At 39.2% G+C, this 16,375-nt stretch overlaps 1 protein-coding gene across 1 annotated transcript; it reads left to right on the top strand.

Moving 5' to 3' along the window:
• The first annotated feature begins 6,612 nt into the window (after nucleotides 1–6,612).
• Nucleotides 6,613–16,011, top strand: ddx21 (DEAD (Asp-Glu-Ala-Asp) box helicase 21). The gene is made up of 16 exons (XM_005915117.2): nucleotides 6,613–6,837; nucleotides 8,228–8,461; nucleotides 8,620–8,748; nucleotides 8,848–8,923; nucleotides 9,277–9,455; nucleotides 9,565–9,682; nucleotides 10,197–10,382; nucleotides 10,713–10,858; nucleotides 11,206–11,355; nucleotides 11,469–11,630; nucleotides 12,506–12,625; nucleotides 12,929–13,002; nucleotides 13,265–13,424; nucleotides 13,699–13,833; nucleotides 14,341–14,385; nucleotides 14,527–16,011. Exons 1-16 carry the CDS (start codon nucleotides 6,628–6,630, stop codon nucleotides 14,791–14,793), a joined length of 2,391 nt encoding a protein of 796 aa, XP_005915179.1. The 5' UTR covers nucleotides 6,613–6,627; the 3' UTR covers nucleotides 14,794–16,011.
• The last annotated feature ends 364 nt before the right edge of the window (nucleotides 16,012–16,375 follow it).

The raw sequence follows: 16,375 nt of genomic DNA, 5'->3' as shown, positions 1-16,375 counted from the left end.
TGAACTAAAAATCAAGAATGTGGGATACTGTTTGTCCCTGATTTGAACAGCCCAGCGCTGCTCCCGACAAAGGGAAAACCAATTAAGCAGGGGAGACCTACCTCAGCACTTGTGCAGGTGAAACCAAAGGGAAGATATTCTTCACCATATTTTCTAGTCTTTGGCTTAGAATGAAGTTGGTTTGGAAACATATTCAGCAATGCTTCATGTCCTGCTTTGCCCGTGCTAGCAATGTCCAAGCGTTTAGCCCCCCACATTTTCATACCACGCCCCCCCTGCAATGGCTCTGCGCCCCCCCTAGGGGGCGGGCCCCACACTTTGGGAAGGTCTGGGTTAAGTTGAGTTTACCAGACATATTGTGGTTTATAACTGTGTCAGACTCAAGAAATTGGATATGAAATGTCATCACTTCATGATGCATTGTTACTGGACGCTCGTGTAAAGTTTTTTCATAATAAGTATGTGGTTATTCTCATGGTCAGTGGTTGGACAGACAGACTACCCAAAAGCATATTGTTTCTTTCCATGACTATCACTGAAGCATAAAAATGTTTAAAGGCCTTTGCTATACATTAAAGCATAGCCTTGGATTATCTTTAGAACATCGGGGTAAACAATGATACGGTAAATCATACATAGTATAGAAGGTGAAACCATGAACAAAACAATATAAATGACAACTTCCATAAACCTGAGGTACATATGATGCAGGAAAAGAAATTCAAACCTTGTAGTGGCCACGATGAAGAACAGCAGACAGCCGACTGAGTGACTCAGCTTCAAAACAGTTATGGAAGAGACTGTCCATCATAAAACATAATCTGCCTCATTAGGGATCTGAAAACATGTCAAACACAGTGTGAAATTACATAAATCACAGAAAAGCCTGTATAGAATGTACAATAACTAATATTTAAACATTTACATAATGTAAAGTTTTTTATACATCTCAGAGAGTGATTACACACCTGTTCATTAAACCTGAGTTTAAAAACACAACTGTAACTGCATTAGGGGAAACATTTCCATTATTATCTTGTGAGGCTGCTGTGTCAAAAGAAGTTCTCTGTTTCTAAAATTATCATGGCTTTAAAACTGTGCTGTCTGTTTATCACGTATGGATTGAAGTTTTTATCAGTCACTGCAGCTGTCAATTCCTGTGCAGGGATTTGGGAGTTTAAAGCCCTTCCCAGCAAAGATTAAGTTCCAGCCATGTACACATGCAGGGGTAGTGTGGTAGCAGGGTGTTTAACTGGCAAAGCTGAATCCAGCGTGTTCAGATGCATGAGAGTGTAGTTACTGTGTGGAGTGCAAACCTGTAATAAGGTAAACCAGCAGCAGAGGTGCACCAGTTTTTGTTTTTTTGCCATATTATACATTTATGAGACATTTAACTGCCTGATTTAACAATGGTACAGCACTTTATGTACCGGTAGATTTTCTTTACAGCAACACAATGGATGTCAAGTGTACGTCAACCAGCTATTAACACTCTGGATTCTCATCTACTTTGCATTATGAGGTCTCCAATCTTCCATCTGCAATTGTCTGAGCGATGCTTTATATCTTTCTTCTTGCTGAGCTGCTTCACATCTGGCTTGGGGTTATCATTATATGAGCTGCAAAAGCTCAAAAAGGAAACAGTATTTTTTAATATGTGACAAGATGTCACTGATAAAATATATAACAGCAAATTGTTAAACAGTTTCTAAGAATTGATCAAATTCATGGGATGATTCGGCAGTGACAGTAGTAATGAATACATTTCAGTGTGCAGCTTCATTTTAAAATATTACATTGCCTGCTGGGTGTTTGTTTTATTAAATTATAGCTCTGTGCTGCACAATTCTCACTTCACTTACCTGAAGAATGAGATGGTATTTCCTGGGTAGATATAAAGGGTCCTATGAAGACACACGGTGTTTAAGTGTGCTATAGATATGATAACATGATGATCTTTATTTTTTACATGTTTGTGTTCATTAAATTCTTCTTTAGGAGCACTTGTCTTGCGTTTAAGGAGTTACCAAAGAGAACAATATTTTCTTGCAAGTGCTGCAGTCCACTGAAGCCCTACTTTTGGCATTATTGGGCTCAAGAGACATAAATTATATGGGTTTTTGTTTGTTTATGCTCATTCCCTTAATAATGAGTTGTAGTGAAATAGAGCAGCACAGTTGGAAATACTTAACTCCCCCCAAAATGAGAAGAAAACCAAACCCGATCAAACTGTTGGCTCTAGCTCTGCTAGGAAACATGTCAAGTCTGTGGTTATTTTTTAGGGTACTGTCAGATCGAACTGCACCTCTTCTCACCTTTAAAAGCACAGGTTAACATAGACTAAACTAAGTTAAGCGGGACCTCAGTTTGTTGGTATTGTCATAAAGAAGCTGCATGAAATAAGACGAACAAAGCCATAGGAATAAAATGCACAGAGAAGAAAACTACTGCAGTTTTATTCTTTTTTTCAGAGTGCATCTCTTAAAACTGATGGTCCAGAAGTCAATTTAAATATTTAACTGAGCACACTGTGAGACCAAGAGAGGATATATAAAGGCCTTCTGCATCTGATTTTCTAGAACATTAAAAACTGCCTCTGTAAAACTGGGTATCTCTGCCAGTGGACTCTTGACTGGATCCTGTAGTTTCTGGCAACACGATACTGGTGTAGTGAAAATTTCTCTGATAAAGAATTGACAAATAAGTGCTTGTCTTTCACCATTTTATTCATCACACTTGTAAGAGGTCACAATTAATCTTCAAAAATGGCCTCTTCTCTCTATTGTAATTGTTCATACAAAGCAAAGTGACAAATGACTGGCAAGCAATGCAAATCAAAATGTAAATTACTGCTGCTTTTTCTGCTTCAGAACCACGGAAGGTCCTTCTGTTTATATAATCTCCACATGATTACTCCGGTTTCTCCTTCCAGTGCAAGAACACACAGTGGGTTAACCCTGCATACCAAGACACAGGATATTCTCCCAGTAGGGATAAAAAAAGCTGTACAAAATGTTAAAATATATCTTTTGAAAATGTAAACATTTGTTAGACAAACATGCAATCTGTGAACAGTATACTAGCATCTTAAAATCTGCTTGGAATAAGGTGATTACTCTGTGTGAAACAGTCTGTACCATAATACTGATCAAAAAGATGGCTATATTTAAATAAACTGAAAGTTGAAGACAAAAAATGACTTATACTTGCTTCACTGTTGTAACAACCAAGTTTTTGTCTTTTTTTTATGTCAACCTCAGCAAAGAAGTTTTATTTTCCACTGAGATATCCATATTTATTTAGCTCTTCAAAACAGTGGAGCTGAATAATGATCTTGAGGATTTGATTTTTGTAGTTCCTCTTCACAAAACTGGTCTTTGAACACAGCAGGCCCATATGTGCGGGTAGTGTGCATTTTTGAGCGCCACAGTTTTCTTTTCCTAAGGAGCCTAATTATTAATTCTCCTTCACATCTTTCCTTCAATTTATAATTATTTTCATTTTCATTATTTTCTTTGCCCAGGAGTAGCAATCTCTCAATGACAAAGTTGTCATGTCCTAAAACACCCTGTTTTATTGTCTGTTTTACCCTAAACAGGATCATAACTTGCACATGCTCCACTTAAGAAGACTTTAACTATAGAGATTGACAGACCACGTGACTTTCGCGCATTGCATGCCGTGAACTCGTGGCAAAACAATCCAAGTACCGCATCAAATGCAAGCATTTGCAGCACCGCAAAACGTTCATTCTTCGGTTCCAATAAATTCTTGCTTTTTCTTTGCCCCCAAAAAGGTATGTACAAAACGAAGGAGAACAATGCCGGTCCGTACAAAGACAGACTTAATGAAAAGTCAAAGAAAAGATACGAGGAAAAAAATCAAACCAGTGAAAGTGTTAGACCCTTACGAGCACACAGAGGGACAAAATACGTTAGCGTGCTGCCCAACTTTCACCACGCTCATATTTATAATTATACGGTTCTTGGAGTGAGTGCATACACTCAAGTTTAGTAACTTCAGGTCACTGCAACAAGCCCAGGTACAGTTTACCGACGGATGGGTACAGGACCTTGAAATGCACCGTGTAGAAAGTAAAGACCATCGTACGTATCATAAGTTTACCAGTCTCACAAATCGTCTTCATAAATACACATTCGTTAACCGTTTATTAATAGGACCTTTGAGCTCAACGGTAATTAATTAGTAGTGGAAATAATTTCTGGTACGCATCACAGAAATGTAGCAGTGACAATAATACTGTATGCTGTAATCGTACTGGACAATTAGTGATACAAAACAACTGTTTTATCCTGTGAATAAAAGTATATGTTTTTGTCAATGTACCATAATAACAGAAGCGAAACGCAATATTGTGTCAGGACAATTCACTATTTATGCACAATAAATAAAGGAGCATAGCGCAACAATTTCTGTTCAGCGCCAGACTTGCTTGTAACCTATATCACCAATTATGTTAAGAAAAATGACGCATTAACTACAACAGCAGACTGACCTTCGTGTAAATGCTTGGAGCAGACTAACCTGTGAGCTGGAGTGTTCTGGGACGTTATATTTGATCTTTGAATGGCTGCAATCCAGGCCATCCGTCGCCTCTTTGTTACTTCGGAAACATGGCTCGAACAATTTCTCTTCAACGACGTAATCCGATAACAACCGATCTCTTTACCCGTCGGCTTCCCGTGGCTGTCATGCGACCGGCTATTGCAGTTAATAATACAACAGCTTCTTGCCATTTTTTGTGTTTCTTTTTATCGCTGTATAACTGATTTCAATTGAAAGCCTGCGTGCGCTAGTACCTCTTGCCACGAGTTCCCAGAATTCTTTGCGGTTTTACCCCTGAGTGACGTCACATTTTCAATCTCTATCCGGTTGTTCAGTCTGACGTCACTAGCCGTGTCTGGGTCTAAACTCCGCTGCAGGTCCATATATCAAACGATCACTATGGCATTACTGAGAGTTGAAAAACTGTCTAAAGTCTTTCATCTTTAATAAAATGATCAGCGTTCTGCTCTACGAGGTGTAACAATTGAGTTTAACATCCAGGCATCCATGAAAACGGAATTTATGACATTTAACGGAGTTAGAAGTTAGCAGGGAGTTAGCTCGCTAGCTTCTATCTAAATACAATATAGCATGTCCTGGCTGCGGGGTTTTGGAAACAAATTAAAACGTACAGCTCTGCTATCACTTCCAGCATAAATGAAGACAGAAAACTAAACAGCAGTGACGTTTGTAGGGTTACTGAAGTTGGGCTAGCTGGTATATAATGATGTGCTACGTGACCGCTAGCGACACAGCTATGTTAGCATAATATAAACAAGCTAACTTTTTTTCCACTCGATAAAAGTTAACGTGAGTGTTCTCGGTGGTCAGGAACAAATGTAATCGCATGGCAGGATGCTGTAAAAGGACCAAACTTCAGCCAGGAGAACAACTGAGATAATCCATCCACAATACGAGGTTAGTCATTCATATACTGCTGCATGGGCTGGGCTGTAGTTACATCCTAAGGTTTTAAAAACTGAGCTTAAATAAATGATTAGCGGTAATAAAAGCCGAGGGAGGTCAACAGTGATCACTGACTGTTTTAGGAGCTTTTTGAGATCAAATAGAAGAAAATACATAACATTAAACATGTTAACAACACAAAAGCCATATTAAACGCAGACTACTTTAGACCCGAAAGTAGGATTCGTCGCGTCATCACTGAACAACCGGATAGTTAAACTGAAGTTATAGCCGAAGGTAGAAGTTATTACTTTATTACTTTATAAAAACCGTCTTGGCTTTTGCAACCAGGGCTGTCACCTCCTGCTTGCTGTTAAATAAATTCAGCATTTGCAAAAAATAAGACTTCACTTTCCAAACCCAAATTTATAATAAATATTGTTTGTAGAGGCGACAAAACGAGGGATTGGCTTTACAGAACATACATGAATGTTGTAGTAAAACAAAATGAGCTGCATTGGATCATTATGTGACAAGTCCTTTAACCTGTTTACTTGTTATCAGCCATTAACCCTTTCACGCATAGTGGTCACTACAGTGGACAGCTATTCTAAGGATGTTTTCTTGCATTTGTGTCAGTGTTGATGGTATGCTTGCACATAAACCACTACATTGGACACTGATGTGTAACTCCATACCCTGCCACCCACTGGTTATTTAATATTACTATAGATGTATGACGTGTTTCATTGCAATTATTGTTATTTAACCCCATCATGCATGAATTATGACAACCTCAATCAGTATTTTTATTCATCTTTTCATGCCTAAAGATGAATAAAAATACTGATAGGCTTAATAGACAGTGTACAATGTGAAACTACTACAGACTCTATATGAAGTATGTTGATGTGGTTGTGATTAAATTCAATTAAATACTGTTAGGGCTGTTTGGCTACTTTTTCACCATTTCAGTTATTTGATTCTAAGATTTGTTTTCCCTCTTGAGATCCGAAAATATTTTTTACCTAACATTTGATTTTGTTTTCATTGTTATAATTCGTTGTGATTTTGCTGTAATTATTTCACGTTCGTAAGAAAATTGTTACTAATATTTCTTGTCTTTTGCTTATCCGGAGACTGGATATAGTGTCTATGAGGTCTATTTCTGTACCCGGATCGCGAACACGCGTCGTTGCGCCGCCCTGCGCGTTCCTTTCCGTCCGCGTGCCCGTGGGTTTTACCTGTGTCTACGCTGAGGGTTTCCAACAGGGAAGAGAAATGCCATCAAAGATCATTTTTGAAACTGAGGATCAAGCAATGGACGAAGAAGTAGACACTGTCGTGGAAACTAAAACCCTAAAGGTGAGCAAAGCAGGTCGTCTCGACCTGGAAAGAAAGAAAAATGGTTTTACTCGCGGCTCGGCTCTTCCATGTTTTGGCAGCATGTGGCTGAACATGCTAACTAGCTAACCAGACAGCTAACTCTACTTAACTGTTAGGAAAACTGAGAGAGATAAGATAACAGTGTGTAGCGAACTTAGCAGTGACGTATTTTTGCGCTCATGTCCTGTGCTGTTTTAAACTTAAATTTTGTAATGAAGCGGAAGAGCAGCAACGTGGTCCGATGGTGAGCTAAGTTAATGTTAGCACACAATGCGAGTGTTAGCCATTTAACCCTAGCTAAGAGAAGATCACGTGGCATGCCCATGTGTCTGAGAGTTGATCGTGTGGTCTGACGAAACTGTTTACATTTGAGTATACATCCGCGCTGTAAACACGAACTAAGTTTTGTTTACTTTATAGCCAGACGTTCTAAAAAAAAAAACCCAAACAAATACTACGTAAAACAGTAAACAACACTTTACTTAAAACTATAGGTACTGCCGAATATCACTTTGGCATGCTAAATACACTAAATTCGCTAAAGTTTGTATGGCCGCCTAGAATTAAGTTTTGTCAGACTTACAAGGTGGATGGCTGATTAGTGTTTCCTAGTGTGACCTCAGGTCAGGATTAATAAATCAACCGTTTAAACTGGGAAACACAGTTTGGCTGGTTCTTTGGTCGAAATGATTTATTATAAGTTTGTTCGGCTAATGATATCTGCGGGTGGCAGTGCAGGAGAGGAGCCGTCTTATTAGCAGCGGGCTCATGTCTGGTTATTAAAGTAGTATTCCTTTTTTTTTTTCATTAAGTCATTAATTTATTCAATAAAATGTCAATATTTGGGGTCAGTCACCACGCAGATATCCATATAGAAGTGTTTTGTCTTTTGTTTAATGTGTTTTCAACGTCACTCATTTTTATAAGTGGCTTCATAGTCCAGTGGTTTACATTAAGCAAAATATTCCTGTTACGATGCAGGGAGGAGACATTAGTTATTTTGGTGTTGTCAGGAAGAGCATCCAGCGTAAAAATCAGCCAGACATGCAGAGCTGCCCACTGAGGTGGACCCTACTGAATAAGAGAGCAGATGGAAGTAGCTTCAGACCACTTTAATGCCAAAAACCACCCAAATAACTGTAGTCTTTGAATATTTTGCCAGCAGAAAGGTTGTGTGATACAGCAAATGCACATTAACCACTGCAATATCTAAATGACGTTTTTGCTGATAGTAGGACAAAAAGCACAACATTAGCCAACAATGTGTGGAGGAACTGAACACTTTTAAACTTTGAGTAGCTACAGAGTCCTTGGGGTTCCTGAATTTCTTACTGTTTTGTGTCTTAAAATGAAATTTAAAAAAAAATAGAACAAGACCAAAGAGGGCAAGAAGCTGAAGAAGCAGCAGCAGCAGCTGGAAGAGCAGGAGGATCCAGATTGTGAGCCTCCTGCACCCAAAAAGAAAAAGAAAAAAGACAAGCTTGCGGCAGACCAAGTGAACGAAGACCTCGATGAGGCCACTGATATGAATGGCAACAGCAATGGTGTTGAAACATCAAAGAAGAAGACTAAGAAGAGCACTGAAGAACAGACAGACACAGAGGTCAGTGTTGATTGTCCTTAGCCAAAGGTCTAATTTTGGAACTAATGGACAGTTTATGGGCATATTAATACATCCTGTTTATATTAGGGGAATATAATAATTTTGCCTATAAAGTGATCTCTCTGTAATATTTGATCCACTTCTTTTCATGGGATTAGAAAATCAAGAAGAAGCAAAAGAAGGCAACTGCAGAGGCAGCAACCAATGGACATTCCACCCCAAACACCCCGGTTCAGACACCATCCCAGTCAAGCGAAGATTCGGCCAGTGACAGCGAAAAAGAAACGGTAAGATCTGCAGAGAGAATGTCTTTTGCTTTTCCCAGCACATCTTCTGGCTTCAGTTACAGGTTTTAAAAACAAAACTGACTCTGTTTTCTTGTTTAGGAAGAGACACCAGAGCAGAAGGAAGGTGCATTCTCCAACTTTAGGATCTCTAAAGTCACTATTGACAAACTGAAAGGTAATGTCAGAACTTTCTACCCTATTTTCATTAATTTATTTTTAATTCTATTTATTTTTATACAGTGCCTCAGAATTAGAAGGTCACTGGCACATGCACAGTTCTTGACATGCTTGGTGCGTCATAGTTTTGGGTAGTCATGTTGTTAAGTCTGACTTCAGCTTTTTATGTAATGAGGAATTACAGAATTTATTTGAATATTTATAGACTTCTACAAGCTTTCTAGGGCTAATCTAACATGGGCATAGGAGTTGTTGAAGTGCTTCGAGGTTTGCTAAATAATTAACTAATAACTAATTACCATTGATTCTCTTTCTTTCTCTGTGTTCCACACTATTACTGTCCCTTTTTAGCCCGAGGAGTCTCTTATTTGTTTGACATTCAGGTAAAGACATTTAATCATGTCTATGATGGAGAGGACGTAATTGCCCAAGCCCGAACAGGAACAGGAAAGACTTTCTCCTTTGCTATCCCTTTGGTGGAGAAGCTCCAGAAGGATTCAGTGGACATGGCCAGAGGCCGTCCTCCCAAGGTACACGCCCATACACAGCAGAGGTAGTGAATATTTATGGACGTTGTGATTCTGTGTGACTGAGTTTTTTTTTTTAAAAATTTTTTTTATTTATTTTTTTAAACTATAGGTTCTGGTGTTGACTCCGACCAGAGAGTTGGCTATCCAGGTTGCTAAAGACTTCAAAGACATCGCTAAGCGCGTATCTATCGCCTGTTTCTATGGAGGCAGCTCCTACAACCCACAGAGTATGTCACATACAACAACACAGTTTTCTTTAAGTCAAATAGTTTTGGATGTTCCAGTTAGAAAAGAGGGATGTTATACATGTATTACACATTTTAATTTAGCAAAAATTGTGGTTCAATCCACCTTTGTTGCTTGAATGCCTCAAATACACTACTTTTAACCTTTTGACTGCAGTAATTCAGGGCAGACACAAGGTGGCAGGACTGTATACTGGAACAGCGCATGGGCTTTTTTTTTTTTTTTGTAGTGTATGATTCATGGGATTTGCAAATTAACTTAATAACTGGGATTGCTTCAATCATGACTTCAGTTTCAGTGACTGTAAAATGTCGATGATAATCAGGGTAACTGAGACCATTCCTTCACTGCTGTTTTTTCTAGAAATAGATTCTTAAGTAGATGTCAGAATATTTTTAAATTCTGACATCTAAATGCAGTTTCTGTTTGCTGTTTTCAGCTTGCTTTATATATTGTTATGAAATAAAACACTTTTTATTAACCTTTTCTTTCCAGTTGATGCTATCCGTAATGGTATTGATATATTAGTTGGAACCCCCGGTCGCATCAAGGACCACATCCAGAACAATAAACTCAACCTCACCAAAGTCAAACATGTTGTTCTGGATGAAGTGGACCAAATGTTGGACATGGGCTTTGCAGAACAGGTCGAAGAGATTTTGGGTTCATCATATAAGAAAGGTAAAGTTCAATATCTGGGTTTGTATGTTGAAATATGTATATAGGCCAAAATGGGCTGATAGTGTTTTAGTTTGTTTATCAAACTGCCAAAACGTCTGCCTTTGTAGAGGTGCTCACACTTCCTGATGATCAGTTAATCCAGTGTGAATCTGATTAGCAGCACCTTGCTGCTATTTAGCCTCTTATCTGCTAGGGTGCAAGGGTTTACTTAGTTTCTCACAGGACTGCATAGAGTCCTTTCCTTTTTACACGACTTTTTACTGAAGTAGTAATTGTTTTAGTTTGGTTATATATGTAAATTTTAATGTTGTGCACATCTCTCCTGTTTAGACGCCGACACCAACCCACAGACTCTCTTGTTTTCGGCTACCTGCCCACCTTGGGTGTATGAAGTGGCAAAGAAATACATGAGACCCAACTGCAAACATATTGACCTGATTGGCAAGAAAACTCAGAAAGCTGCGACAACTGTGGAAGTAAGTGTGTTTGTGTGGGAGGGAGACATAGAGGCTGAGACTGGTGCAATTTAACAAGCGTTACAGCAGTCTTGGGTCTTTGGTTTACATTGCTTAGAGATGCTTGCATGCAGGGCCAGTTAAAGTAACGGACTGTAAAATGAGCTCGCGTACATCTCCACCAGGAAAACCCAGCAAGTTCATTTGCAGTAAAAATTGCTGTATTTATCATCATCCACTTCAGTGAAGTTGTAATAAAGTACAAGTTTTTAGCCTGCCAGTTGGATTAATGAAAATCTCTCTCCTCTCACGCCCCGCTTTCCCCCGCCCTGGTGAATCATTTGTCTCTGTTTCTTTTTCTACTGTAGCATCTAGCCATAACATGTCACTGGTCACAGCGTGCGGCAGTGATAGGCGACGTGATTCAGGTGTACAGTGGCAGCCATGGGAGAACCATTGTCTTCTGTGAGACAAAGAAAGAGGCCAATGAGCTTTCCATGAATGCATCCATCAAACAGGTAGATGCACATACTTGCATGGTGCACATTTAACAGACTGATGTGTTGCACATTAAATTGGTAAAATCCTCAGTAATTTTCTTTTCTTTTTTTTCTTTTTCTTTTCTTTTAAGAGCACCCAGTCTCTTCATGGTGATATCCCCCAGAAGCAGAGAGAGATGACGCTGAAGGGATTTAGGAACGGCGCCTTTGAGGTTCTGGTTGCCACTAATGTTGCAGCCCGTGGATTAGATATCCCTGAAGTTGACCTGGTGGTCCAGTGTTCTCCACCCAAGGTGAGAAGAGTTTCCAGTTATCTATAAGAATTCCTTAATTATGCCTTTTATATTTATTTATTTGTTTAAATATTGTAAGAGTGTTGATTTTATACTTGTGAAGATGATGGATGAAAATGAGTGATTAAGTCGCGGTGCATGGATGTTACCTGCACACTTTCACACGATTATACACAACAAGATCACTGGGAGAGCGCATCTGCCCCAGAACGGCAAAGGTGCTGCTAACACTTTGGTGTTTTTATAATGTTTTATTACAACTTGCCGAAGTCAGCCTGATTTTTATAACGACACGCTGATGTCTGACCTATGACCTTGAAGCATTTCATACTAAAGTGGTGTATTTTGTTCTTCTCCGTTGTTCATATTCTTTATTATGGATCTGTACACATGGAGTAGAATTGGCAAAAATCTTTGGGTCCTATAAGCTGTTTAAGATATATATGATTGCTATACACACACAGAGATATGTAGTGTGATTTTTTTTTTTTTTTTTCTTCCTTTTTTGTGAAACTTTAATAACTAATTCAAATTAATTTTTGTCAAGGTTGATCTAGGTACTCGTGTCCTCCAAACCCATTTCTATTTGTATATAGTTTATATAATTTGACGACTCAATAAAAATAACAGTTTTGTAGATTTTTCACATTTGGTATGACTTTGACCAGATTTTCACTAAAATAAATTCTGCTCCAGCTGTTATTGGTACCTAACATCACATAAAATCTGAACAGGATATCTTGGAAACAGCAGATGCTACACTGCTAACAAACAAACAGACCTGACATATTCCATGCCTTCAAGGGAGAAATGTTGTAAAATGATGAAGCCTCAAATCTTTACTTTGTCTGAAGTTTTTTTGTGTTTATTCTCAGGATGTGGAGTCATACATCCATCGTTCAGGACGTACAGGGCGTGCAGGCAGGACTGGAGTCTGCATCTGCTTCTATCAAAGAAAAGAAGAGGACCAGTTGCGCTACGTAGAAAACAAAGCAGTAGGTATCTTTTGAAATGCTCACTTGGGCAAACAGGAGTGACGGGCTTACCCTTTTGTTTTTGTTTTTTAAAAAAAGAAGCTGTAAAAAAATCAGAAAAAAGAACACAATCAGTCCTACTCAGTCTTTTCTCTTTACGTGTGAGAAGGAAATGGATAAGATCCAAAGGGAAAAGAACAGAAAGGTAGAGGAGGGTGTTTAAGAGGCACCGGCTAAATAAAGGCGCTTTTTACACAATCTGTGACAATGAGGCCTTCCTATGTGACTGTTAAACTAACCATTTTTTATTTGCTCTTATTTCAGGGCATCACATTCAGGCGAGTTGGCGTTCCCACTGCCAACGATATTATTAAGTCATCAAGCAAGGATGCTGTCAGGTAGGTAATTAAGGGGAGTGAGAGCCAAGGGCAAGCAATTATATTTTGTTACAGGAGTATGAAATAGTTTTAATTGTTTACTATTTGAAAGCTTGTATTCAGTCAGCCACAAGGTGTTATTAATAATCAAGGGCGATGCTTTAGTACTTTGGCAGCTTGGTGGTCCCACGAAGCCTCTGCCTTAATCATGACACTGCTGAATGTGAAAAATCTTTCCTGACTGCGAGAGTTTGATTGTTGACTTTTCCTATACTGTGTCCAGGTTTCTGGATTCTGTTCCAGTCGCGGCTATCGGGTACTTCAGAGCATCAGCTGAGAAGCTGATTGAGGAGAGAGGAGCAGTTGATGCACTGGCTGCTGCCCTGGCCCACATTTCTGGAGCCACAAGTCTAGAGCAGAGGTCACTGCTCAACTCTGATGCTGTAAGTTATTTATGCATGCGTACAGAACTCGCTATTATGTCGTACTAGGCACCGTTCACCCTCGCATACAGCTTTCCTAGACGATAGATTTGTGTCTGCCCTTTGTTTTAAAGCCCGTGGGCGTTCTCATGCAGGCCTAACATGTTGCCCCTGCCCACCCACTAAGTATAGTGCTTGTCCTCCATCTAGTTAGAAATGCGCTGTGCCTTTAGGTGATGTATAACTGTAATTCTGCCTAATGTGTTGTTTCTATTTTGTTTTTGTTTTTTTGCAGGGTTTCAGCACAATGCAGTTGGTGTGTTCCCAGGAGATGCATAATCTGGGTTACGCCTGGAGAACCATCAAAGAGCAGCTAGGAGAGGAGATTGAGAACCACATTCACAGAATGACCTTCCTCAAAGGCAGAACAGTATGTATACACACTCAATATGTAGATATGTGAGCTGTGGCTAGTGTATACATAGATGCTAGACCTTTGTAAAATAATGGGTATCTGTGTGAGAGGGGGAGAGGTTGTATGTTGATGGATGTCTGCGTGTGTACAGTTACAAAGGACTGGGCTCAGCGAGTGTTCTACTTTCTTATAAATTGTACATTCTTGCAAAATAGTGAAAAACCCACACCCCAGCGTGCCACATGAATGATAGCAAATGGAAGTGTGAATTGGAAACTCGCTGGTAAATGAAAATGCAAATTAAGAGAAGTAGTGAGTAAAATGTCTTTTTTTTTTATTTTATATGTATTGTCCTGTTGTATGGGAATTGAGTCTCTCTGGTCGCACAATAAGCACAAAGCTAATTATCCACAGCATGTAAACAGAGAGACATCTGTTAGTATGAGTGAACATATGTGACCATGTCTGTTTGACACAGACATTGAAAAACTCGCCATCTCATGCTTATTGTTTTTCTAACAGGGAGTTTGTTTTGACGTCCCAGCTGATAAAGTCAAGGAGATTCAGGTGGGAACAACAATAACCCCAACATCTGTTCAACATATGTAGTTGACTTCTTGTAAATGTGAAAAAAAGTGAAAATATACATTTCAACAGACTGGCAGTCCTGTTTGAAATCCTTTGTCTCCAAACTTGTTCTTCCATTAGGAAACATGGCAGGACGGTCGCCGTTGGCAGCTCACTGTGGCCACAGAGCTGCCAGAGCTGGAGGAGAAGCAGTTCAGTAACCGTGGTGACAGAGGCTTTGGCAGTGGTAACCGTGGTGACAGAGGAGGGTTCAGAGGCGGCAGGGGAAGGAGTTTCGGTGGAAACGGTGGCCGTGGCAACGGGTTCCGGAACGGCAGCGGCGGCGGCGGCTACGGCAACAACAGAGGGGGACACAAACGCACATTCAACCAAGCGTTTGATTACTAAAGTACTAATGTGTGGACTGATAGGACAGACTGTCACTCAGCTGGGCTGGCAGTGGTTCTTATTGGCTGGCTGGTCAACATTCTCCATCATTAAACAAGTTTAATTGTGTAATTTCATATAGAATTCATTGAATTACAGAGTTTGAGACATAATTTAAACAAAACGTGCTATCGGAAGAGTAATACTAAAGGTGCAGTTTACCGTAAAGCTCGATATTTATTTCCTCTGGTCTGTTGTGCATGTCATCCATCTAGATTTTTTATTTTTGGCTCATCTGCACAGGTTTGGAGGCATGTGTAGCAGAAATGTTTGCCTTCTTTTTAATATAATGTGACTAAATTTCATTTAATCTGGGCTGCTGTTTAATGTAGGTAGTGTTTTGTTTTTTGTTTTTTAGTTCTGATTTTTTTAAAAACCCATTTAGGACAGCGCACGTGCCTTTTAGTCCCGTTATATTCAAGAAAAGACGGACATCTTTACACCACACATCTCCAGAGTTGGGCAAAACCCACCAAAATATTCCAGATGGATACATAACTCTGCAGGACAGAGGAGATTTTTTTTTTTTTTTGGGCGGGGGTGAGCTGTTACTTTAATTTACAGATAGTTATCTAAAAATGGTTTAAAATGAAAATCTGTGTACCATATATACAAAACTAAGACTGGCAGCCATTTTTGCGATGCCTGATGTGTGTTTCTTTAAGGTGGCACTTTAGCTGAAACTTTTGGAATGACATTGCAACTAAATAAACAAGCACCAAATATAATTACTGGTTAAAACTTATATTGAAATGTTGGCAATATTCAATAACATGACCTAAAGTTGGAAAATGTCATCCATTGGGTTTTAGGTAAACTGTTCATTTTTATGGGTGTTTGGGGAACATTGGCAGCAGTCACACTTGAGGCTTTTGTCCAAAATGGAAGATGCACAATATTGTTCACGTCACATTTGATGTACGAGTGTGCTATCAAACCTGTTCAGTATGTTGCACTGTCACGTTTGAGATGGTTCTACTCTGCACCCGCAGAGAACAGTGATGGTGTTGACCTTTACAAATGTGCTCAGTGTCAGATTGCTGCCTTACCCTCAGCTGAAACCTCTCTCCCCAAAAACATGTTGGATGATTGCTTTGCAATCGCCTCTATTTAATAACTTTTGTCTACTGCTTCCATTCATTTGAATGAAATGACTTATTCATTAAAAAGGTCAAGTCATGTTGTGTTTATTCCTTCCAAAGGGGTAAAATAAGTACGTAACATGCTTATGAAATAGTTTAAGGCATTCATCTTCTGTCAGAATCAGACTGGCAATAAACTACACTCACTGAGCACTTCAATAGTAAAGTATCTAATTAACTAGTGGTAAGAAGGCATCTCAGTGCATTTAGGCATGTAGAAATTTTCAAGATGACCCGTTGAAGTTTAAACTGGGCATGAGAATGGAGATTCAATTAAGTTTGAATGTGGTCTGGTTTTTGATGCTAAACAAGCTGGTTTGAGTATTTCAGAAACTGCTAATCTACTGGTGTCTTTTCCACACAATCATCTCTGTGATTTGCAGAGAATGGTCTGAAAAAGA

The sequence above is a fragment of the Haplochromis burtoni genome, unplaced genomic scaffold (genome assembly GCF_018398535.1).
Source record: "Haplochromis burtoni strain Fernald_Lab_line unplaced genomic scaffold, NCSU_Asbu1 Contig_11, whole genome shotgun sequence".
Classification (NCBI taxonomy): Eukaryota; Metazoa; Chordata; class Actinopteri; order Cichliformes; family Cichlidae; genus Haplochromis; species Haplochromis burtoni.
Note: the sequence above shows the minus strand (reverse complement) of the source record. Positions and strands in the feature narration are given on the sequence as shown.